This window comes from Miniopterus natalensis, chromosome 19 (assembly GCF_054644295.1).
Source record: "Miniopterus natalensis isolate mMinNat1 chromosome 19, mMinNat1.hap1, whole genome shotgun sequence".
Lineage (NCBI taxonomy): Eukaryota > Metazoa > Chordata > Mammalia > Chiroptera > Miniopteridae > Miniopterus > Miniopterus natalensis.
Genome location: NC_142099.1, coordinates 14,837,698 through 14,863,287, shown reverse-complemented (window position 1 = coordinate 14,863,287; position 25,590 = coordinate 14,837,698). Strand labels below are relative to the sequence as shown.

At 40.7% G+C, this 25,590-nt stretch overlaps 1 protein-coding gene across 1 annotated transcript; it reads left to right on the top strand.

Moving 5' to 3' along the window:
- Positions 1-6,672: 6,672 nt before the first annotated feature.
- Positions 6,673-25,023, top strand: LOC107543918 (flavin-containing monooxygenase 5). The gene is made up of 8 exons (XM_087827659.1): positions 6,673-7,318; positions 10,848-11,036; positions 13,959-14,121; positions 14,865-15,007; positions 18,321-18,520; positions 20,058-20,410; positions 21,529-21,601; positions 24,129-25,023. The coding sequence occupies exons 1-8, from the start codon at positions 7,184-7,186 to the stop codon at positions 24,472-24,474; spliced, it is 1,602 nt and encodes a 533-aa protein (XP_087683785.1). The 5' UTR covers positions 6,673-7,183; the 3' UTR covers positions 24,475-25,023.
- Positions 25,024-25,590: the final 567 nt, after the last annotated feature.

Below are 25,590 nucleotides of genomic sequence, written 5' to 3'. Positions count from 1 at the left end.
TTGCCTTCTTTGGTCAGAAAACTACATAGTGATAGAGTCCACATAGTTTGGTTCATCACCTAAGTTATACCCCAAACAATGCTGCAATAAACATTTTTGTTTTTACATATGTGCAACTATTTGTGTAGGAAATCCTGCAAGGGAATCAATGGGTAAAAGGAACTTACATTTTTGATTGAATTGTTCTGAATGAAGGCTTAATTAATTTCTCTTCCACCCAGAGTGAAATGCCCATTTCCATCACTTCTCCAATTCTGAATATGACCAATCTTTTTGTTTTGTTTCATTTTGTTTGTCGGTCTGAAAACAGATATCTCATTGCCTAAAATTTCTTTGGTTACACATCTGATTGAAGATCTTTTCATAAACTGATAGACCATTTCTAATTTCTTCTTTTTTGAATGGCCTTGTTCATAACCTTTGCTTATTTTTCTGTTGTATTGTTTATCTTTTTTCTTACAGCTGTGTGGAAGCTGATTTCTCAACAGAAACCTTGCAGGCCAGAAGGGAGTGGCAAGAAATATTCAAAGTGATGATGAATACCAAGAACCTACAACCATGATTACTCTACCCAGCAAAGCTATCATTTAGAATTGAAGGTCAGATAAAGAGTTTCTCAGGCAAGGAAAAGCTAAAGGAGTTCATCACCACCAGACCATGTCTCTGGATCTATTTAGTTTGTCAGATTCTTTTGTTTATTAGCTTTTTCTTAAAGAAGACCCTTCAACATTTCATGTAGTACTGGTCTGGTGGTGACAGTCATATGGGTGCTCCCTTGTAGATAACTAACTGCCTTTCTCTTGCTGCTTTTAAGATTCTCTCTTTGTCTTTAACCTTTGGCATTTTCATTATGATGTGTCTTGCTGTCGGCCTCTTTGGGTTCTTCTTGTTTGGGACTCTGTGTGCTTCCTGGACTTGTAAGTCTATTTCTTTCCCCAGGTAGGGGAAGTTTTCTGTCATTATTTTTTCAAACAGGTTTTCAATTTCTTGCTCTCATTCTTCTCCTTCTGGTACCCCAATAATTCAAATGTTGGGCCCCTTGAAATTGTCCCAGAGGCTCCTTACACTATCTTCATATTTCTGGATTCTTTTTTCTTTTTGCTCTTCTGGTTGGGTGCTTCTTGTTTCCTCATGTTCCAAATTGCTGATTTGATTCTCAGCGTCCTCTGCTCTACTGTTGATTACCTGTAAATTATTCTTCATTTTAGTTCATGTAGCCTTCATTTCTTTTTTTTTTCTTTTTTTTAAAAACATATCTTTACTGATTTCAGAGAGAGGAAAGGAGGGGGAGAGAGAGAGATAGAAACATCAATGATGAGAGAGTCATTAATCGGCTGCCTAGCCTGCAACCCAGGCATGTGCCCTGACTGGGAATCGAACCCTGATCTCCTGGATCCTAGGTCGATGCTCAACCGCTGAGCCATGCCGGGCCAGGTTGGCCTTCATTTCTGATTGGTACTTTATTATGTCATCGATGGGTCTCACTTGTTTTCTTTTTTTTTTTTTTTTTAAACATACCTTTATTGATTTCGGAGAGAGGAAAGGAGAGGGAGAGAGAGAGATAGAAACATCAATGATGAGAGAGTCATTGATCGAGTCCGCAACACGGGCATGTGCCCTGACCAGGAATCGAACCCCGATCGCCTGGGTCCCAGGTCGAAGCTCAACCTGAGCCACGCCCGGCGGGGTTCACTTGTTTTCTTAATAGCCTTACTAATATCCTTGAGCATCCCTATAACCATAATTCTGAACTCTGTATCTAGTAGCTTACTTGGTTCTATTTCATTTAGTTTGTTTCCTGGAGATTTCTTCTGTTCTTTCCTTTGTGACATGTTTCTTTGCCTCTACATTTTGGCTGCTTCCTGGTGTTTGTTTCTATGTATTAGGTAGAGCTGCTATGTCTCCTGGAATTGGTAGAGTGGCTTTGTGTAGTAGGTGTCCTGGAGGGGCCAGTGGCTCGGCCTCCCCAGTCACCTGAGCTGGGCCTTCTAGGTGCTCCCCTGTGGGGGCTGTGTTCACTATCCTGTTGTAGTCGAGCTTTAGTTGCTGTTGGCATCACTGGGAGGAATTGACCCCCAGGTCAATCGGCTGTAAGGACCAGCTGCCACTACAGCCAAAGAACTGCTGTGCTGGAGACACCCCTATGGAACAGGATTTACTTCAGTGGGGCTTTGGTGTTCACCAAGTGCCCTCCTTGAGTGTGTCACTCATGGGTGTGGTAGGGTTGTAATCCAGCGTAGTTGAGTCTGGCCACCAGGTGCACAGTCTCTGGGGCCTCCCGGGAGGTGCAAAGTCAGTCTCTGCCTGTGCCTTGCCCAGGGCCACCCAGCATGAGCTACACAGCAAACCGTAGTTGGCTGCTACTTATGCTGGGCGTGGAGGTGTCCAGGAGAGGCCAAGCTATGAACCAATGCAGGCTGCCGCTAGCCAGGCCTGGGGCCACTTATCAAGCTGTATGGGGCACACTGCTTCTTGTTTGAGAGATTTTAGAAAAGTCCTAAGCATGAGGCTCGAGAGGCCACTTGCGTAGAGAAGCCACTGGAAATGGCCTGGATGAGCCTGCAGGTGGGGAGGGGCGGGGCCTCCGGGAATCACCGGGGCAGAGCCAAAGGTGTGAGTCAGATGCTGGTGATTCAAACATGGTACCTGCCTGCCAGCTGCATGTGGGGAGGGCTCGCCAAAGGAGCAATGGCCTCTGCCAGCTCTTCTGCCTGGGAGGAAGCTGCCCCTCCACCTATCGCCTGATTTCAGGCAAGTTAGTTTCTCCCCGAGTGTCCCAGCTCCTTTCAAGCTGCTGCCCAGCACTGGGGCTCTGAGGGAGCATGTTGGAGTGAGTCCCGGCGCAGGCCCTTTAAAAGGAAAGCCTGGGGCTCCCGCAGCCTCCACGTCCCCCAGTGACAGTCCCTACTGGTTTTTACATCCCTAAGTTGTGGGGACTTTTCTTCCCGCCCTGGAGCCCTGGGCTGGGGGCCTGCTGTGGGGCTGGGACCCCTCACTCCTCCAGGAAACCTCCACAGCCGAGATGTCCCTCCTGGGTTTACCCCGTGGCACCAGGTGTGGGCCCGCGGCCGAGTCTCAGGGATTCGGCCGCGACCCGCCCACGTCTCCGCCCCTCCTACTGGTCTTGCCACTTCTTCAGTTCCCTCCTTGTAGGGCTTCTGTTCAGCCAGCTCTCAGGAGGCTCTGAGTGATGGTCGTTCTGTATTTTGGTTGTAATTTTGATGTGATTGCCGGAGGAGGCGGGTACAACGGTTACCTGCGCCGCCACCTTGTTCCTGGTTCCCCAAAGATCTATTTTAAAACATTTTAAAGTAGCTGAAATAAGGCACACTATAGTTCAGATAAAAACAGTTCAACTAGAGTGTAGTAAAAGATGGAGTTAGGCAAAAAGAAAGGAGGTGAGAGTGGAAGAAGGACTTGTGACTAAATAAGAAGTAAAATCTCCTCCTACAGGAGCAGTAAGCACAGTGATGGAAAGCTCAGGCTTAAAGCTAGACTGCCTGGCTTGCATCGTTGCCTTTCCATTTACTTGCAAAATGGGGGCAATGATAGCATTTGTCTCAGGTTTGCTGAGAGGGTTAAGTGTCTGTTCCCATTAGGCCTTTTGAACCATAGAGTGTCAGCCCTTGAGAAATGATATCTGATCACTCCAAAAACAACACTTTTGAGGTGAGTCCAGGCAGTCAAAACCTAAGGCTGCTGTTATTGGCATCCAATCCTCTTGGGCAAAGCTGACTCAGTGAGTAGTAGAAGGTGAGCAAAGATCGACTGACCAGCCACAGCTTATCTTTCCAACAACCCCTGTCAAAATATATTACTGGTGAACCAAACCATTTTTTAAGTAAGTGTTCCACTTGAACAGAAAGGTAGTATATCCAGTTAGCGAATCCTAAACACCAACTCTGAGCCAACTCTAGTCCCTATACTTATTTCCTTTATCCCTTGACCTTTCTAAAAGTGGTCAGATATGCAACCCCAGTCAACCACAGTTTTTTGAAGTTCCACTTCTTTTTTTCTTTTTTTTTAATATGTCTTTATTGATATCAGAGAGACGAAAGGAGAGGGCGAGAGATAGAAACATCAATGATAAGAGAGTCAATGATCAGCTGCCTCCTATACGACCCCTACTGGGGATCTAGCTGGCAACCCAGGCATGTGCCCTGACCAGGAATCCAACCCCAATTTCCTGGATCCTAGGTAAATGCTCAACCACTGAAGTGGCCTGGCGGGGCCACTTCTTTTTTAAAAATATATTTTTATTGATTTCAGAGAGAGGGAGGGAGAGGGAGAGAGAGAGATAAAAATATCAATGATGAGAGAGTCATCATTGATCAGCTGCCTCCTGCAGGCCCCCTACTGGGGATTGATCCCACAACTCGGGCATATGCCCTGATGGGAATTGAACTGCAATCTTCTGGATCCTAGGTCGATGCTCAACCACTGAGCCATGCCTGGCTGGGCTTGAGGTTCCACTTCTAATCCTCCATCAAACTTGCTCTTGCCCACAGTTCCCGAGAAAGAGTGCTCCACCTCTTTCAAGGCATTGTACTCCCCTCCATGGGTTATTTTCCTTGACTAAGGGACCCCAAACTCATTAACAAAACACAAACAAACAAACAAACAGACTCCTGGGTTGGATGGGCTCTGATAGTGACCCAGTGAGTGAAATCCTATATCTGTTATATTGGGTTTTTCTGTATGATTTTATACTTGAAAATTTTAAGTTACCTTTTATTTTATTTTTTAAATTTATCTTTATTGTTGAGAATATTACAGATGTCCCCTTTTTATCCCCACTGATCCCCTCCACCCCACATCCATCCCACCCCCAGGCTTTCCCCATACCAATGTCTGTATCCATGGGTTATGCTTATAAACATATAAGTTCTTTGATTAATCTCTCCCCACCCTCATACCCCTCCCCACCTTCCTTCTGAGATCTCTCAGTCTGTTCCATGTTTCTATGTCTCTGGACCCACTTTGTTCATCAGTTTATTTTGTTTGTTATATTTCACATATAAGTGAGATCATGTGCTACTTGTCTTTTTTTGACTGGCTTATTTCACTTAGCATAATACTTTCTAGCTCCCTCCATGCTGTGCCAAAGGATAAAAGATCCTTCCTCTTTACAGCTGCATAGTATTCCATGGTGTAAATGTGCCACAGCTTTTTTATCCACTCATCTACTGATGGGCATTTGGGCGGTTTCCAGATCTTAGCTATTGTAAATTGCACTGCTGTGAACATAGGGGTGCATAAGTTCTTTGTGATTGGTGTTTCGGGTTCCTTAGGATATATTCCTAGAAGTGGGATCACTGGGTCAAATGGCAGGTCAATTTTTAATCTTTTGAGGAACCTCCATACTGCTTTCCATAGTGGCTGCCCCAGTCTGCATTTCCACCAGCAGTGTGTTAGGGTGCCCTTTTCTTCACAACCTCGCCAGCACTTGTAGTTTGTTGATTTGTTGATGGAGCCATTATGACAGGTGTGAAGTGATACCTCATTGTGGTTTTAATTTCCATCTCTCTGATGATTAGCGAAATTGGGGACTTTTTCATAAAGAAAAAGAGGCCATTTGTATGTCCTCTTTGGAGAAGTGTCTACTTAGGTCCTTTGCCCATTTTTTAATTGGATTGTTTGTATTCCTTTGGTTAAGTTGTATGAGTTCCTTATATATTTTGGATATTAACCCTTTATCAGATGTGTCATTGGCAAATATGTTCTCCCATACAGTGGGCCCCCTTTTCGTTTTGTTGATGGTTTCTTTTGCTGTGCAGAAGCTTTTTATTTTAATGCAGTTCCATTTGTTTATTTTCTCCTTAGTTTCTCAGCAAACATACTGCTACGAGAGATGTCTGAGATTTTGCTGCCTATGTTTTCCTCTAGGATTTTTATGGTTTCATGTCTTACATTTAAGTGTTTTATCCATTTTGAATTTACTTTTGTGTATGGTGTAAGTTGGTGGTCAGGTCTCACTTTTTTGCATGTATCTGTCCAATTTTCCCAAGACCATTTATTGAAAAGACTGTCTTTACTTCATTTGGACATTCTTGCCTCCTTTCTCAAATATTAATTGACCATAATTGCATGGGTCAATTTCTGAGTTCTCTGTTCTGGTCCACTGATAGATATGTCTGTTCTTGTGCCAGACATTTTAAAAGTGGATATGTTACATTTTAAAAGTTACATTTTAAAAGTGGATATTTTGTGGTTTTAAGTCCATATGTTATGGCAGTAAGAGAAAAACACTTTTAAAAAGTATTTTTATCTTATTGAAATTCTCAGACTGTGCTTTGGTCTTCTCCACTAAACTATAAGCTCCTCTATGTAGGAACCGTGATCTATTCCTCACTGTAGGCCAGCACCCAGCTCAGTGCGTGGGTATTTTAAAGTAACCTTCCACCAGTACATAGAACCAAAGATCCAACCTGTGAGGTAGGGGTTAAGGGGGTGCGGGGGTGGGAGGAGTGGATGAGGGATTGGGCCTGTTTTAATAGATCTGAGGGGTTGTGGTTCTCCACTTAAGCTGATGGCTCAAGACTTGCTTTGGTGTGGTTGACAGTTTCGCTTTGCCAGCAGAAGTTTGTCACTTTAAGATGAAAACCAGGAAGTTCCCAGTGGGTGCGGGGCGACGGAGATAGAAGGCCTAGCTCCAGAGAATGTTCCAGAGTGCGGCTGAAAGACACAAAAGTGGCAGGATTCCTTTTTTTCTGCCCAAAGCGGGTTCCGCCCACCTATGCTCCTCCGAGGCCGAGCGTTGGCTGAAAGCGTCGCCGCGCCACGGCCCCGCCCCACCGGCTGTTGCTGTGATTAGCACTTTGTTGCTTTAGGGGTCTTCCCGAGCAGTCAAAAGCGCAGAGCAGTTTAGGGATTGCAGCTGACAGATCGGACGGCAGCCGGGTGCTGTAGGAAAGGTCGTGAGATCGGGTCTGACAGCAGAGTCTCAGCTCTGGGCCTCAGCTTGGAGGCACAGGGCTCCCCTCTCCCTCGCGTGCAGTGAGTCCATATAGCTAAAACGACACCAGAATCTGGCCTCCCCAAGGACACCTGTTGCAGGATTTCTTTGGATGTCTCAGCCAAGGTCTTTTCTTGAAAGGTGTCAACTGATGTGTGCTTTCTGTCTTTTGTCATCCATTCTTTAGGACAGATTGGGTAGACCTAGCCCTGTGAAGATCTGGAAACCATGACCAACAAAAGAATTGCCGTGATCGGAGGAGGTGTGAGCGGGCTGACCTCTATCAAGTGCTGCCTAGATGAAGGCTTGGAGCCTGTCTGCTTTGAAAGGACTGATGACATCGGAGGGCTCTGGAGGTTCCAGGTAAATCTCCTGGTTAATACTACTTTTGGAACCCTCACTGTAAGTAGGTGCATGAGACATTATATATCAGATACTTTATCTTGTGTCAGGAAATATGATGGACTTGACAGTGATTAAAGCTGCTAGAATTTGGCCTGCTGACCTCTTCTTAGCAGCCATCACGTCTGTATAGGTCCCTCTTTCCCTAGGCGGACAGCAGAATGGAATACAGGTATCATTTGTTTTTCCTTTATTGGTGTCCAGGAAAATAGAGCAGAGATCATTTTCATTATTGAGTTTTGCTGCTATCCAGAAGAGGGTTACACTTGGTGGTGTGAGGCGGAAACAAAATAACAAACAGAAACTGTAAAGTCGTTAGAAAACTTAGAGTGTTTGCTCCTGGTCCAAATTAATAGGTAAGTGCCATAGATTATCTGCTTACAACTCCTTCCAGGGATTCCCTCTTTAATCTTATCTGCCACCTTCTTTCCTTTGAGCTTTTACATCACTTGAGAAATCAACTCAGTAGTTCAAAGCCCTGTCTGCAAAAGAAGGCAGAGGACACCTGCAACTGGATTTTCTTGACTTTGCAAATACTGTTTCAAAATCAAGTTGCTTTAATATACATACCCAGCCCTGTAACTTGTTCCTAACAGTTAAGGTATCACCTACGTAAATGATTGATAGTTAAGGTTATTATAAGCCAAAGAGTATTAACCTCCTTTCCTGATATCAAAGTGACATGCACTGGTTTTGCTTTTAAACTCACTTTGTAAACCAGTGAATGGTATTGGGGTATCCAAATGTGTTTCATATTTCCTAAAAACTAACAGTGTTGACCAGCTACTTAAAAGTGGCTTCATAGCATTCCTTAGTTGAAGAGCAGAACAGTCCTTTTGCATCTTGGCTCTCTCTTTGGGGACTAACTCTGTTTAACAACAGTCCTTATTTAGTTCGTGGGTAGATACCCCTTAGCAACCCCCCCCCCCCACCTCTGTCATAATCAGTCTTGGGCATGAGCTGAAAAGGCTGTTAATTAGTATTTAGTAATCAACAGAAAATTCTATTTTTGAAATCCAGCCACAGCTTAATGTAGAGGTTAACAGCAGTCTTGATTCAAATCCTGTGTCTGCATCATTCAGCAGTGTGATATTGGAGAAAATCAGTAAACCTCTCTGTACCTCTATTTCTTCATCTTTAAGAAGGAAGTAGTAATAGTACACATGTCATAGAGTTATTGTGGGGATTAAGTGCATGAATAATTGTGTCTTTCATTAATAATATATGACACGGTGCCAGTTGCACAGTAAGTGCTACGTGTCGGTTATTACCGAGTAGGCCTGGAGTGGGTTCCACACAACCTTACCAGGTTCAGCAGCTACTGGCCAGGTGTGAAATCACCATCCCAGGGTCCATCGTCCAGCCTGATTATCAGGCGCCTGACTTTTCGCTCCAAAGTGGTTTAACCTATTCTCTGTTAAAGACCTAAGTTGGAGATTTTTCTGATTATACTCTTGGTAAAATTTCAAGACTTTATCAACTACGTCCTTGAAAATAAACAAGCTCTATTTCTTCATAACTCTCTGACTTATGTTCAGACCACATCTGCGTCTATTGTATGTCATACAGAAGTATATGTCAGAAATATCTATTCTTTTCTGACAGGTCCCAGGGGTTCAGTATCTATTCTTTTTTCTTTTTTTAATATATCTTTATTGATTTCAGAGAGAGGAAGTGAAAGAGAGAGAGAGAGAGATACATCAATGACGAGAGAGTCATTGATCAGCTGCCTCCTGCATGCCCCCAACTGGGAATCGAGCCCGCAACCCAGGCATGTGCCCTGACTGGGAATCAAACCTTGATCTCTAGGATCGTAGATTGATGCTCAACCTCTGCGGGCCAGGCTTCAATGTGTATTTTTTCTTCTCAAATACCATCACTTGCATTTTCTTATCTCTATTCCTCTTTCTCTATTCCATCTGCCAAACAGGAGTAGGGTTGACCGCTTGCTTCCTTCTTGTTATTGCTGAAACTTTACAGTAATAATAATCCCTCCTTACCCACTGCCAATACATTTAAGGATCCCCAGTGGTGCCTGACACCATGGATAGTACGAAGCCCTATATATATTATGTTTTTTCCTATACATATATACCTATGATAAAATTCAATTTATAAATTAGGCACAGAAGAGATTAACAACTATAACTAAGAATAAAGTAGAACAATTATACTGTAAAAAAATTATACAAATGTGGTCCCTCTTTCAAAATACCTTATTGTATTGTACTTAACTTACACATAAAAAAAAATCACTTTACGGCTTCTCTTTGACATATTGGAATTGCCAACATCACTACTCTTGCACGTTGGGGCCATTAATAAGAAAAATAGGGTTCCTTGAACACAAGCACTGTGATACTGCTGACAGTCTATCTGACAACCAGGATGGCTACAAGTGATAACTTGCAGGGAACATATACAGCATGGATATGCTAGAATAGGGGATGATTCATGCCATGGGCATGTCAGAGGACAGAATGAGATTTCATCATGCTACTCAGAACGACCCAAAATTTAAAACGTAGAAATTGTTTATTTCTGGAATTTACTATTTAATATTTTCAGACTGCAGTTGACCTTGAATAACTAAAACCACAGAAAGCAGGTAAGGGGGAACTACTATATATACAAATTCTCAAAATATTAATTTCAATCTATTCTTGATCTCATCACTAATGTTAGGTAAGTAAGACTGATGGTGGGAAAGTACATTCTACTAACTTACACTTTCTCCAGCATAAGTTCCAATTTCATCCCATTTTTGCTAACACTGAGTAATCTTTTAAATTAGTAAAAATGAGGTAAAATGGGGATATATACTGGAAGAATCTAAGTTGGTACAATGATTCCTGAAGAGCAAGCTCCTAAGTATATGAAAACCCTTGAAACTTACCTTGGCTTTGAAATATATAAAATATAGTTAAGACCATTATTCAGATGGGCAGTTCTCACTCGGAGTTTCAGGTCATTGCAATCAGCTCGCAACTGAGACTGAACATCTGCTATGGTTTCTTTGCTCACATGTTTAGAACTTCATGTGGGATAACTAGAATTTCTGGGAGCTGACTGCATATCTATCTCATACATTCTGTTCATGTAACTAGCTTGGGCTTCCTCACAGTGTGGTAGTCTCAGAGTAGTTGGACTTTCTGCATGGCTGCTAACTTCCACAAGAGCAAGCTTTCTAAGAGACCTAGAAACACAAGACCGTTCTTGTGGCTGCCAGGCTACTTAGGACAGTTTTGGAAGCCATTCGGTATCATTCCAACTGCATGTTGTTGGCCACAAGCAAGTCACAAAGACAGCTCAGATTCAAGGGGAAGAGACTACATAAGGGAGCAAATACTGGGAGATGTGAGTGTGTGGGGGGGGGTAACATTTTCTAAAATGGCATTTCTTTCAGAAAGCTTTTTGAAGTGTTTATTGGCTGTTTATAAACCATGAAGTTAATTCACAAGTGGCTTTGAATGCTTCTTATTTCCTGCAGGCAAATCCTGAAGAAGGAAGAGCCAGTATTTACAAATCAGTGATCATCAACACTTCTAAGGAGATGATGTGCTTCAGTGACTATCCCATCCCAGAGCATTTTCCTAACTTCATGCATAACTCCCAGGTCCTGGAGTATTTCAGGATGTATGCCAAAGAATTTGACCTTCTAAAGTATATCCGACTGAAGGTAGGGAATTTTGTGGGTATCTTTGTGTTTGAAGTTGTTTTTCAAATAAATGAATAATGTGACTTCATTTACCAGTGCTTACATGTAAATACATGTAAATACTGGTTTGATAGAACATGTATCTATCCTTTCTAGACAGAGACTTCACTCTTTGTCTTGTCTGTTCCTAAAAAATATTCACAGAAAAGCTCTTTTATATGTTTTGACTACAGTTCCAGGAAGCCACCTGCCAGAATGTTTCATTGCCTTCATTTTATAGTATTTGATTGCAATGAAACAAATGAAGGGGAATGTCTTCCCAGTGAGAGAGGGGAACTGACAGGTATGGGAACTTTAAAACCCTCCGGTTCCACAACTTGTCCACTAGTGCTTAGCCCTTTCATACTTTCTGAAGTATTTTCCAATGCATTATTTTATTGATCACAACAACCCAGGGAAGCAGTTATTGGGAAGTTGCTGAAAAAGCAATGAAGTTAATTAGTAAAGAGGGAAGAACACTGAATTGGGCAACAAAAACTTGAATTCTAGTCTGTTCTCTTACTAATCAACTTGTGACCTCAGACAAGTAAGTTGCTCAACTTCCACGTGTCTTCATTTTCTTTTCTGTAAAACAAGATGATTGTACTAGATCACTTACTTAAATGATTTCTTCCTGCTGTAAAGTCTTCCATACTTTTCTATCATTTTTAGCCATGGCCATAAAAGAGTATTTTCGGTGATGAAAAGTCTTAGGACCTACCCTCTTAACAACTTTCAAATATACCATACAGCATTGTTAGCTATAGTTACATGAAGTACATTACATCCCCAGTACTTATTTATCTTATAACTGGAAATGCGTACCTTTGGACCACCTTGATTCAATTCCCCTACACCCACCGTCCTTCTACTTCCTGATCGTTCTGCTAAATCATGCCTTTTTCTGTTTAACAACAATAATAAAACATTAATATCCGGTGACAACTTCCAAAGCAGATCATTTCCAGCCCAGTAGTACTTTTCACTTCTGTAAACACTTATCGAACAAGTTTGTTACCATTCTAAGTAGTGACGATGCAAAGACAAAAACAGAACAAAACAAAACGCAGTGATTTCATAATCTAGTTAAGATATAGAAAAAAGGAAGTGTAGTTTATTATAAATATAAGTAATAAAAATTTTTAAATGTTAACCTTAGACAAAAAGTCAGCCACCTATTTCTCCAGCAAAATGGGTTTATTCAGGTACAACAAAGACTTGCAATCCGGAACATGCGGCCATGTGGGCCACATGCAAGTCTGCTAAAACAAAGGAACAGGAGCTCTTCTATAGAGCAGCGGAAGAAGTTGCGAGGGCGGTTACAAGGAGTTCTCCATGTTATGCTTCGTGAATGACATAGGGCACTGCATTTAAATGAGGTTTCTGTTTACTTTTTTTTTTTACAAGCATTAGAGAGTGATAAATGTTATAGAGATCTATATATTGCAGCTCAGAGGAGGGATGCTTAACCCATCTGGGCATGAAGCATCAGGCACCAGGGAAGTTCTCCTAGAGGAGAAAATATCTAAAGTCAAGGTTGAAGGGTGAGCAGGAATCAGGCAAATGAAGAAGGTATAAAAGGGTGATCCAGACAGAGGCACCGGCCTGTGTAAAAGCAAGGACTATAAATCATGCAGGACGGCTAGAGCATAAAGGTATTGTGTTTCTATTAGTCCACTGAGATATTATGGCCACAGAACCTGGAAGCACGTAGGAACGCTTTTTTTAAAAATATATATTTTTATTGATTTCAGAGGAAGGGAGAGGGGGAGAGAGAGAAACATCAGTGATGAGACAGAGTCATTGATTGGCTGCCTCCTGCATGCCCCCTGCTGGGGATCGAGCCTGCAACCCAGGCATGTGCCCTGACCGGGAATCCAACCTTGATCTTCTGGATCATTGGTCGATGCTCAACTGCTGAGCTTCGCCAGCTGGCCTGAACACATTCTTAATGTTTCCTTAAGCTGGGTAGAGTAACCCATTTTATATATTATTTTTTAAAACAAAAAATTATACCATTGATTATCCCATCTCACAACTTCTTTTATAGTTATTTGTGAGTTAGGTGTTTGTGGGAGCCAAAGGGAGTTTCATTTAGAGAAAATTTTTTTATGTAAACAAACTACTGAAATTTTTTTTTACTCTACTAGGAATGGGAGCTCTATAGCTCAGTCACATGTTTAAGGCTAGACAATGAGAATAGGACTAGGTGGTAAGAAGACATCAGAGGGTCTCAGGATGTTTGGGGGTCAGGGGAGGAGTAGGCATTTAGTGCATAGACTATCTTAGAAGCCCAGGAGAAGCCCAGGCTTTATTCAAGGGTCGCATTGTCTTAGGATAGTGATTTTCAACCTTTTTCATCTCATGGCACATATAAAATAATTACTAAAATTCTGCGGCACATCAAAAAATATATTTTTTGCCAATCTGACCAAAAAAAAAAAGGTATAATCTTGATTCATTCACACCGGCCAGCTATTCTTGTGTTGGCTGTTGCCATTTTTTTAGTTGACAATCTAAAGGAAGAGAGGTCAGCACCCCTCACTAAATAGTCAGGTATTGTATGTTTTAAAAATTCTTGTGGCACACCAGTTGAAAATCGCTGACTTAGGGCATGTTCCAAGAGAACTAGTAATGTGCCCTTTTCTGGAAGCAGAGAAGAGTGCATCATTAGCTTACTAACTCTATTTTATTTAGCCGGTCTCATGGAAGTTTTCTCACTCTGACCACATCTCACAAAAATGTTCTTACTTGTGGAGTATGGAAATCAGATGTTCCTGCATGAGCTCTCTTGTGTGAGATCAGCCCTTTGTGTCACACTCTGCAAGGAGAGTCACGTCAGGTAACATGTCCACTGTAGCGGCTGTGGTTACCATCGCCTGTAGCTGTCACTCTCTTTTTCAGACTACTGTGTGCAGTGTGAAAAAGCGGCCTGATTTCTCCACTTCAGGCCAATGGGAGGTAGTCACAGAATCCGAAGGGAAAAAGGAAGTGGGTGTCTTCGATGGAGTCATGGTTTGCACCGGCCATCATACCAATGCTCACTTGCCCTTGCAAAGCTTCCCTGGTGAGTATCCTACCAGGAAGAAAGACCCTCGAACCATACCTGTGACCTGACCCCTGAGGAATGGGGGGATTTCAGTCTTAGTCATTTTTACCTTGGGATGAAATAAGGCTTATCCTAATTCTGCATGTTCTCCTGAAAGATGCTGGGAGGTAGACATATGGTAATTTTGGAGACTAGAGGAAAGTTAGAGAGCTCTATATTTAGTTTCAAAATGACTTTAGTTTTTAAGGATCAAAAGGAAAAACATGGAGTTGATATGCATTAGGTTGAGTAAGGATTTTCAGCAATCAAGGAAACAAATGGAGTTTATAAGGAAGAAATTAAAGCTTAAGGAAAGAATTTATTACAGTTCTGGGTCTGGACTTTTAGGCACAAGAGCATTCTATGTATATTCTAGAGCTTATAAAAATATATGCTCCAATTGAAATGGGAGTAGGTATTTAAAGAGAATGAGAGACAAAAGAGAATGGAGGTTTCCTGAAGCCATTTGTATATCTGAGTCTACAAGTCCAAAATACAAACAGATCCTGAGTGAAGTGGACTGTTTATGATAAGGGAGTCTCAAGGTTCTGCCCTGAGGCTATGGGGGGAAATAGGCAAAAATATTCAGAAAGGCAAGTGTGCAGCTGAGTAAAAGGAGAGCATATGGAGAGTATATTTTAAACTCTACACACTGCAAAAAAAAAAAAATTGTCAAATGATATCAGATAAACACTTGATAATTATGTTTCCCTCTCTTGCAGGAATTGAGAGGTTCAAAGGACAGTACTTCCATAGTCGAGATTATAAGAATCCAGAGAGTTTCACTGGAAAGAGAGTCATTGTAATTGGCATTGGGAATTCTGGAGGAGATCTGGCTGTGGAGATTAGCCACACAGCCAAGCAGGTTTGAATCAACAATTATTTACTTTGCTTTACCAAGAAAGCTGCAGGTGGACTCAACAGAGAGTATGGATACCTGCCCAGAGCTCATCAGTGCCGATGGCAAATGTAGGGCTTGGTTTCATTGGCAACATTATGATGGATGATATGATGGAGCCAAGGTTGCTAGTTAAATTCCCATCATTCGATTGGCCTCACACTAAGGAATTAGGTCATGACCACAGCTGTGCTCATAATCCCAATCAGATGTCTCCAGAGTGGGCCTCTAGCTTTCAGGAAGACCAAATAATTGATGGGAGAGCTTGTCAGAAAGCAGCACTCAGAAGTGTAGATCTTCTCTTGGCAAGCAGAAATGCCATGCTCTTATGTGAAGAAAGCACACTGGGTCATTGAAAGCTTTTCACTCATAGGATGGTGGGAGAATTTTCCTCTTGCCTCCACAGCTGGAAAAAAGAAGCAGTCTAATCTTTCTAAAGATGACATGCTTACCAGTATGCAAGTGTCCACACTGAGGCATCTGTGGGCACCAGCCTTTTCATTTCAGTGAGGTAACACAGAATGTTTTCTCTAAAGTAATTTTTATGTCCTTGAGGTTTTTTGGTTTTGTATCATAGATTTTGAACTGAAAAGAAAATGTCTTCATTATAAATTCCTAGAAAAAAACATGTCATTTTAATATTTTGTTATTCATGTCTTTATTGAATCATAACTGTTGACAACAGTTAAATATCTGGTTGTTCTTTGGTAACTTTAATTAAGCTGTGCTTCTCCACAAATGTGTTTTAAATTACTATTTTTTTAAAAATAGAAGTTTAATGCCACAACTTTGTTAAATGACCTCTACTCAGAAACTCTGTTCAATAACACTTCTCAGTCATATCTCCGTCTATCACCACAAAAGCGATTTCAGATGCTCCATGAATTAATTCAACAAGCATTTATCAGGAAATAGCTATAGAAACAAGAAGGAGGAAAAATGTGTGTGGGTGTTATGATAAAAAGAATGTGCAAGGTATGTTGTGGGGACCCAAGGCTTGAGCCTTCTTTAATATCATTGGCTTGTCAGATGGTCAGTTAGAAGGGAGCTAGGCCTTCCATGCACTGCGGAATCGTAGATTGCCAAGGAACAAAGCGTCCAAGATGGGGTGGATATAGGCAGCTGTGTCTGACAGAGTCTGGGAAAACACATAGCAAAACGATGTCTGCCTAGCAGGGACAGCACTGTCACGCCACTAAAGCAAGCTGAAGAAACTCAATTGCTGGGTTCTGACTTTTTGCTTTACATGTTAAATTGTACTTATGAGAAGTGGTTTGTAAATCAAACATTTTAAATGAACCTATAAATTTCAGTGTATCAAGGACATCTTGCTATAGGAATTCTTATGTTATAATGCTTTTGTGAAGAGAAAACATTCCTTTCTTGTACAACAATCTTCCTTACATTTGTTTCTTATAAATCCAAATTTGTAAATATGCTGTTTGCTTAAAAGAAGGCATAGATGGAAAATTGAAATGAGTACAATGATAGCCATTAAGCATTTATTGAGTAGTTACTATATGCCACACCCTTTACAAAAACACTATTTCTCACAACAACCTTGTGCTATATGTATTATTGTCACTGTTTTATACACTGGAAACCTTTTAATTGAGGCTCTGAGCATTTACATTACTCATATACTTATATAACAAAAGTTACATAGACTGCACACAAAACTATTTGATTCTTAAGACCATGCTTTGCTCTTTCCATTGTGACATGTAAAAGTGCTTAATTGTGACAGCGCTAAATTAAGGTCACTGTTGGTGAGAATATATGTGTGAAGAGAATATATGTGTGTGATAATACATGATTATCCCTAAATGTAGACACATTACCGTTTTACTTACAGCTAAGACGAAAGACCATAAAGCAAGGCACTTACATACTTTACAACTTGAAACTGTCTCTAGAGAATTTTGTAATGTAGAGAAAGTGATACTTTTGCCAGGGAATTCAATAGCAAACTTTTAGCAGCTCTGACCATGGACTTTAGCCGTCAGAGCACATAAAGAGACTGAACAGCTTCTTGTTATTCTACTAGCAATCTTCAGTTTTTCCATGAAATAATCAATGAAACACTTTCTAAGTACAGACTTTGGCGTCAGTAAGACCTGCGCTGGAAATTCAGCTCTGCCACTTACTAGCTGTATGATCTGAGGCAAGTTAGGCGTCTTCTCCATGCCTCTCACCCATAAAATGGGGACAGTACCTACCTCAAGAGGTGGTTGTACTGGTTAAATAAGATACAGATAAAGGACCTAGCATAGTGACTTACAGTTCACAATTCTCAATAAATGGAAGTGATGATGATGATGATGAGTTGAGTAGACTAAAAGATGTGTAGGCTACACCTTCCAACCTGGAGAAAACAGTTGAAGGGACAGAAAATAAGTGTTTAACTTCACACATATATTCTCACCAATGGTGACCTCAAATGCTATCCTAATTAAGCACTTTGACACAGTTGAAAGAAAAAAAAAAGTTAAACATCAATATAAGTATAAATAAGGGTTTTTTTTGTAATAATGCAACCAATGTCAAAGGCAAAAGAGACTGAGGGTTTTGAATTAAAAGATCTCCAAGTTGCTTTCAGCTTTACTGTTCCATGGTTTTAAATGAGTAGAACAGGTTAGGTAAGTGCTAGATAGTTCAGAGGATGGAGAGAAAATTGTCAGCCAGAACAGTCAGCAATGTCTTCATGGAGGAGGCAGGCTTGATCTGGATCTTAAAAATGAATAGGCTTGCCCTGGCCAGCGATCTCAGTGGTTAGAGCATCGGCCTGCACGCCAAAGGGCCGAGGGTTCAGTTCAGGTCAAGGGCATGTACCTGGGTTGCAGGTCTGCTGCCCGCTCCCAGTGGGGGTGCACGTGGGAGGCAACCAATCGATGTGTCTCTGTCTCCCCTCATTTCCACTCTATCTAGAAATCAATGGGAAAAATATTCTCACTCCTTGGGTGAGGATTGAAAAACAGAAACAAAAACAAGCGAATAGGCTTTGGAGAAGGACGAGGCTAGGCGCTTTTCAGGGAGGCGTAATGACATTAGACAAACATATGGTGGTGAAAAGCAAGATGTATTTGTGGTCAGTGAATGCGCCAATTTAATTATAAGTTAGTGTCTGAGAAGGAAAATAGCAGGAAATAAAAAAAGATTGTGCAGGCACTGAAAAGCCAGATGAATGAGTTTAAACTTACTCTTGAAGAAAGCTGGGTACTTTTAAGGGATTATGAACCAGAGAATGGTAAAAGCAAACCATTCCCCCCCCTCCCCCCAGGTATTCCTCAGCACCAGGAGAGGGGCTTGGATCTTGAATCGTGTAGGAGACTATGGATATCCTTTTGATGCGATGTTCTTTTCTCGACTTAAACGTTTTTTTATGAAGATTTGTGGTCCATCATTAATAAACATGTATTTGGAAAAAAGGATGAACCAAAGGTTTAGCCACGAAATGTATGGCCTAAAGCCTAAACACAGGTATGTTCAGGATGGGCTTGGGGCGGTTATAGCCAAAGCACAAAAATAAGGACTGTTCACATAGGCTAATAGTAGAGCTACCTCTACACATTAAGAAAATCCAGAGTCTAAGATCAGATGTCTCCCTTGCTCCCACAGAAGCCCAAGATCTGCTGATCTGTACTCTTTGATCTATGATTCTCCTTGGCAGAGAATAACCATCTGATCATTTCCGTAGGTACTAGTTCTGTTTACATGACGTCCAACAACCACCTGGTAGTAGAGGGCAGTGCATCATTCATTCATTCAGTTATCCAACAAACATTGAGGACCTCTTACGAGCCAAGCGTTACACTGGGCATGAGTGTACAGAGACTAAAGACCTCATAGTAGTAGCAATACAAATAATAAAACCTTACCTTTTTGAGGACTTAATATGAGACAAGCACAGTACTAAATGAGTTACATGCATTATCTCATTTAACCCCCAGAACAGCCCTATAGATTGGCGTTTTCCCTGCATTTGATAGATATAACAGTTGACACTTAAAGAAACTAATTATCCCAAGAGCACATCAGAAATAAATGGGAGATCCAAGAAGAGGATTTTACCTTAAATACTCTAATGAAAAGACAGACAATAGAATAAAATGAATGCATGGCATGCCATGCGAGCATAAAGGATGGGAGTCCTCACATAGCCAAGGAAGGAAACTGAAAGCATTTGTAGAGGCTGATTTTAAATACTTTTTCCCCTCCAACTTTTTATTTTTTAAATGTTCAGATTTACTTGATGCAAAATATAAGTATAATGAGCACCCATAAACCCTTCACTTAGATTCCAAAATTTGCTTTCTCTCTCTCCCTCACTAAAGATAGATCCATTCATGTATATCATACATACTACATACATACATTCACACATACATATTTTTTTCTGAATCATTTAAAAAGTAAGTTGCAATCATTAATGCACTTTATCCTAAATTACTCAGAATATATTGCCTGAGAAAAAGGGCATTCTCCTACTTAAACACAATACAATTATCACACTTGGGCAATTTAACATTGATAAAATACCATTATCTAATATATTTAATTTTACCAACTTGCCCCAATAACATATATACAGCTTTTTTATTTTTAAATCCAAGATTCTGTCAAGTATTACACCATTGCATTTAGCTGCCATGTCTCTCCTTTTTTAATCCTCCTTTTTAAAAAAAATCCAAGCCAATTGTTTTGCAGAAAGTCTGTATTTGCTTGAGAAACCATACATGCACTCTCCAAATAAAGTATTCTTCCTTCATGTCTCCAACTTCTTTCATTTTAGTGCCATCCAGGGTCCAACTTCTGCTCTGTGATCCTGATCTGTGCCAATATACATTAAACCATTTCCAAATGCCATGGATAGACCACGAGGGAGACCATTGGCATATTGTTTAACCACCTCCATCAAAACAGAATTTTACTTACGTGATACTGATTTCTCTCTCCCTCCCTGCCCCCATGATTGCTCTCATTTCTCCTTCTTCTTGGTCTTTATCTCCACTCACAGACCTCTGAGTCAGCATCCAACAATCAATGATGACCTGCCAAATCGTATAATTTCTGGCTTGGTGAAGGTGAAAGGAAATGTGAAGGAATTCACAGAGACAGCTGCCATATTTGAAGATGGCTCCAGGGAGGATGACATTGATGCTGTTATCTTTGCCACAGGCTATACCTTTGCTTTTCCTTTCCTTGAAGATTCTATAAAAGTAGTAAAAAACAAGGTATCCCTGTATAAAAGGGTCTTCCCTCCTAACCTGGAAAAGCCAACTCTTGCAATCATAGGCTTGATCCAGCCCTTGGGTGCCATTATGCCCATTTCAGAGCTCCAAGGACGCTGGGCCACTCAAGTATTTAAAGGTAGGTAACCATGCAAGTTGACTACTTAATTACTTGGTAGTATCTTTATGTTTATGGCTTGCTTTTTAGTTTTTTCTCTATGTTTTTATCAAAAATTTTAATGTTGACATAATTACAGGTGTCCCCCTTATCCCCCACCCTTTCCCACCTCCACTCACCCTCACCTTCCCTTTCCTTGGCCTTCACCAAAATAGAGTTTGTGTACATGGGGTATGCGTACATATTCTTTAGCTAATCCCTTCACCTTTTTTATCATGTCACCCACACTCCCCTACCCTCAGGCACTGGCCAGTCTGTCCCATGTATCCATGCTTCTGGTTCCATTTTGTTTGTCACTTTATTTTGTTCATTAGATTCCAGAATTTTATGGAGTAACACCTTATGGCTGGGTGTGGCTAAAATGACCTCCATGGCATAGTCCCTCTAAATCTGGGCAAAAAGCTAATCCTTTTAGCTTAGAGTTGTTTATGTTGACTTAAATACTACTCTACCTTTCTCTAGCCAGTTCCTTGATGTTAAATTCATACTATTGCAACTGTTTGTTCATCAGTGTTTAAATGTATCTGTCAAGATTGGGTATTATGAGTTGCCCTTAGCTTTACTTCCATTCTGACCAAATAAAAAAGTTTAGAAGATGAGGCTTATCTTCCATAGGACTTTAGGCATGAAACAGGATTGAAAATTATGTTTTACTTCCTTCTCCCTGTGGTATTAAACTTCTTTGTGATTAAGAGTACAGCTGTGGGTGTGTTCCCCCTGCTCTTTTTCTTTGTACTTCACTTTCCATATACCTTAAGGCCATTTATCATTTCCTTGTGTCCATATTTCCTTTCCCAAGTGAAAGACTAAGGTAGGGAGGAAGTAGTTATTGGTTGGAAGGCAGAGTTAAGAGAAATATCTTCCAAAGACAAAGTGGGATAGAGAAAGCTACTGATGTTAATTAATATCATTATATTATGGTGGTGGTAGGATAAGGTGATCAGGTGAAGGTGTAACCTCCTTGAGTACAGAAAACTATCTTGTATTTCTTTGAACTCTCCCTAACACAGTAATTGTTAATAGGATTATTGCTCCTACTGAGGTTGCTTTACACTTAAATTTTTGTTTTTTCTCTTTAGGGCTAAAGACATTGCCCTCACAAAGTGAAATGATAACAGACATAGCTAAGGCTCGAGAGAAAATTGAAAAAAGGTGAGAAATTCTCCCAGTAAAGTATGCACTTGATTTTTCTACATAATAAGAACAATATTATACTATATTTATCTTCATTGCATTAGTTTAAGGATTTAGATTGTATTTTGAAGGAAAAGGAAATAATAGTTTGTGACAACAGAATGAAGAAATAGTACCAAGTAGTTTAGATATGGATGGGAAAGAAGAGACAAGCTTAAGAAAAGTGTTTAAAATCCTGTGATTATGACCTAAAAGAAAAGTCAAGCCCAACCAGCGTGGCTCAGCGGTTGAGCATTGACCTATGATCCAGGAGATCGGGGTTGGATTCCTGGTCCCTGCACATGGCCTGACTATGGGCTCAATCCCCAGCCCTGGGGATCATGCAGGAGGCAGCCGATCAGTGACTCCCCTTCATCACTGATGTTTCTCTCTCTCTCACCCTCTCCCTTCCTCTCTCTGAAATCAATAAAAATATAGTTTAAAAAAAGAAAAGTCAAGGAGGAAAAAACACATGGAGAAAAAAATCAAGCATGTGGGTTTTGTAACAATTACTAGAAGTGCTAGTAGAGCTGCCAGAGAAAGGAAGAGTGACAGTGAATTGAGCAGTAGATATGGTCCAATTCCAAATCTGCAGGTAGGTTTACAAATCTGCAGAGACCACTTTGTGGGCTGTCGTCATGTGAGAGCCCACTCAAGTCACAGTTGCTCATGGTATGAATAGCCTGTGTGACTTGGAAGGGTGGTAGCATCAGCCAGCTGCCTAGTGCTTGGGTGGATGGACACAGCAGTTTAGTGATCTGACTTTCAGAACTGAGCTTATTCACTGGTTTTTATTTGGGCAAAGTGGAAGTTGATGGTGGTGTGTTAAAGTCAGAGGCACAATCATTCCAGGCCTAAGGACGTGTTTCTTCAGCTGGTTTCTTCAACCAACATAACTCTTCCCTACCTAGGAGGAGGAGAAATAGTTTTTATTTAACCCTGATACCCTTTCCAGGTCCTCTAGTCTCCTCTTTCCTTTCACTGCCAAACTTATGCAATAAATATTATGCATTATATGCTCTAAATTCTCACCCTTTTTCCCTCTGAAGGTCCCTGCATCGTCATTCCTGCTACTGCTCCCTTGAAGGTCACCCATGACCAACTTCATTTTCCTTCCTCTCTGAGTCTGACACTTTTAAACATCTCATCCTTCTTGGAGTGCTTTCTTTCCTTGTTTTTCTGGTACTAAAATATCCTATTTCAACTCTTCCCTTTACTTTGACTTATTTTTGTCTGGCCACCTGACTGAGCAGTCCCTAAGGATATAATGTACCCTTTATTGAGGGTCCACTATGTATATACACCAAGTGACTTATATGTATGAGTTTCTTTACTTCTCATAACAACCCTACAAGGCAGGTACTAGTGAATCTCTTTGTGAAAGTTTCATGAATTCTATAGCCTGTGACCCAGTACTGTCAGATAAATGCATGTCTATAAACCCTTGAGCCAACCTAACATCCGTAAGGGACAGCTCTCAAATTCTGTCCTGTCTTCTCTTCCTCTCTTCTAAAGTTTAGAATCTATCAGTTCCTGTGGAATTGCATTTCACCAGTTCTACCTCAAATTTATCTTTTATTATTTTTCCCTGTGCTTGTTTTGGATTCTTTTAATATGCACATCTAATTTCAATTAATTTGACTTGGCTTTTTCTCTTACTTCCTTTCTGGACCACTACTCTTTGTTTTATTTTTATTATAGAAAGTAAAACAAACAAAGTTCTCAGTTAGCTCTCTAAATCTCACTCCTTCCACACTGGCATCATCATTACCACATTTCCCCTCTATAAAGCCCTTTTAGCTTTTCAAATCTGCACTTGGTATAATCATTCCTATCTGGCTCCATTCAGAGGGTTAATTCCTCTGGTGGAGTAAGTCATCCTCCTCCGTCCTCTCAAGATTCTGAATTAACATTGGCCATTGGAAGTCGTGCTCTGTGGACCCCACTACCGCTGCCCTCATAAAACAAGGAGAGTCCCAAACTTGAGGATTTTCATGATAGGTTCTCTCTGATAAAATCGGAACCCTCTGTATCTTGATGTGCTATACTTGCCTCTCTATATGCACCCTTGCTTTTCACAACATTCCTCCTCTACTATAGGTAATGTCTACAGGTATTTTACACTCACATTCTACACTCCTGCTTTATTCCTTCACTCTGCTATTCCCCTGACTTGTAATACTTCCTCCTTGTTCTCAGCTTATCTGTATCTTCCACATCCTCAAGGACATATCATAGCTCTATTTTAACTACCCTCTTCTACATTCCTATTTAGCAGTCTAAAACCACATGATTTGCCAAAAGTCCTATATTCTATGTTTCACATGTGTCTATCTTATCTTTTCCAGTAATTATAAAGTCCTTAAGAATAGAGACAATGTCTTATCTTTCTTCTCTATTTTCCATAGCTCCTAGACCAATATTGAGACAATAACAGGTACTTAGAAAGCACTGATTAACTGATTAAATTGTTGATAGGCCATGGCTTTTGTCTTCTCTGTTTCAGGTATGTGGAGAGCCAGCGCCATACCATTCAGGTAGACTATATAGATACCATGGATGAGCTTGCTGACCTGCTGGGCGTCAGGCCCAATTTGCTGTCTCTGGCCTTCACTGACCCCAAGTTGGCATTACAGTTATTATTGGGTCCCTGTACTCCAATCCAGTATCGTCTACAGGGTCCTGGAAAATGGGATGGAGCTCGAAAAGCTATCCTTACCACAGAAGATCGCATCAGGAAGCCTGTGATGACGAGAGTAGTTGAGAGCAGGAATTCCATGACTTCAACAATAACAAAGGCCAGGTTTATGCTGGCCGCTGTTATCTTTGCTATAATTATAACCTATTTTTAGCTGTTCCATTGTCATTGCTCCAGTTTTCTTTGAGGAGCTGGATCTAGAGATGCCTTCAGAATCTGACAAGGTTGAACAACTCTTAGTTTCACATTACCGAGAAATCTGTTTTTTCCCCAAAGCATTCATCCTTTTTCCTCTTTTCCCTATAATGAAATTCCAGCTTTTCATTCATATTGACTTATCTTCCTTCTCATGACCCAGCATGTTTTCCTTTTGGCAGTCCCTAGGCTAGTGAGCTCAGAGACTCTCTTAATCATCTTTTCATGTCCTTAGCAGAGTTCTTGACACATGATAGGTGCTTAATAAATGTTTGTTGTTATCACATATTATGGTGGGGAACATAAGTCAGTATCTGTATAAGAAATGGGTGACTGCATTTGTAACTCAGCTTCTGAGAGGATTTGGTTCTCTATTAGAAACTCAATCTTCTATGTGCTTTTAATATTGTAATTAAGTGTATGTTTCCTGAGGGGTAAAAGAAATAATGGTCTTGTAACAGCTGTATATACCTAAGATATATACATAAACATTTTGTCTCACTAGCTATTCACGAGTGTATCTGATAGCTGGTCATTTTGACAAAGGTCTTTATTATCTCAATGAAGAAACTACCTTCAACTTTCAAGGCACATGGGCCATTCTAATAATCTAGCATTTGTCAGAAGGTTCGACTTGGTTGAAAAACTTGAGATTTTAAATTAGCTGTCCTATCTTTTTTGAGCTCTTAGTTCTCATATTAGAATCCAACAAGACTTTACCTTGGGAGGTGTGATCAGTAGCTGCCTACTGTTGTAGTGTGACCTACAAATGTGATTTGGTTTTTCTCCCCCCACTCCTGCTTTCTCCCCTCCAATCCCTCTCACAGATAAAGTCTAAGTAGTAAGTATTTGAAGAGGTCATTTGTATTAAATTAGAATTGGTATTAACTAAATATAGGGGCATTCAGAGAAAAGGGGGGTGGGGAGGTAGTAAAGAGTAATGGGGGTCAAATATATGGGTCAAATATATGGTGATGGGAGAAATCTGACTTTGGGCGGTGCGCACACAATGCAATATACAGATCATAGAATTGTGCACTTGAAACCTATATAATTTTATTAACTGATGTCACCG

Excerpts from the sequence above, each read along its gene's own strand:
- LOC107543918 (XM_087827659.1), top strand. The coding sequence starts at position 7,184 with ATGACCAACAAAAGAATTGCCGTGATCGGAGGAGGTGTGAGCGGGCTG. Across the intron at positions 11,037-13,958 it reads TAAAGTATATCCGACTGAAG|ACTACTGTGTGCAGTGTGAA; the intron begins GTAGGGAATTTT and ends TCTCTTTTTCAG. Across the intron at positions 14,122-14,864 it reads GCCCTTGCAAAGCTTCCCTG|GAATTGAGAGGTTCAAAGGA; the intron begins GTGAGTATCCTA and ends CCTCTCTTGCAG.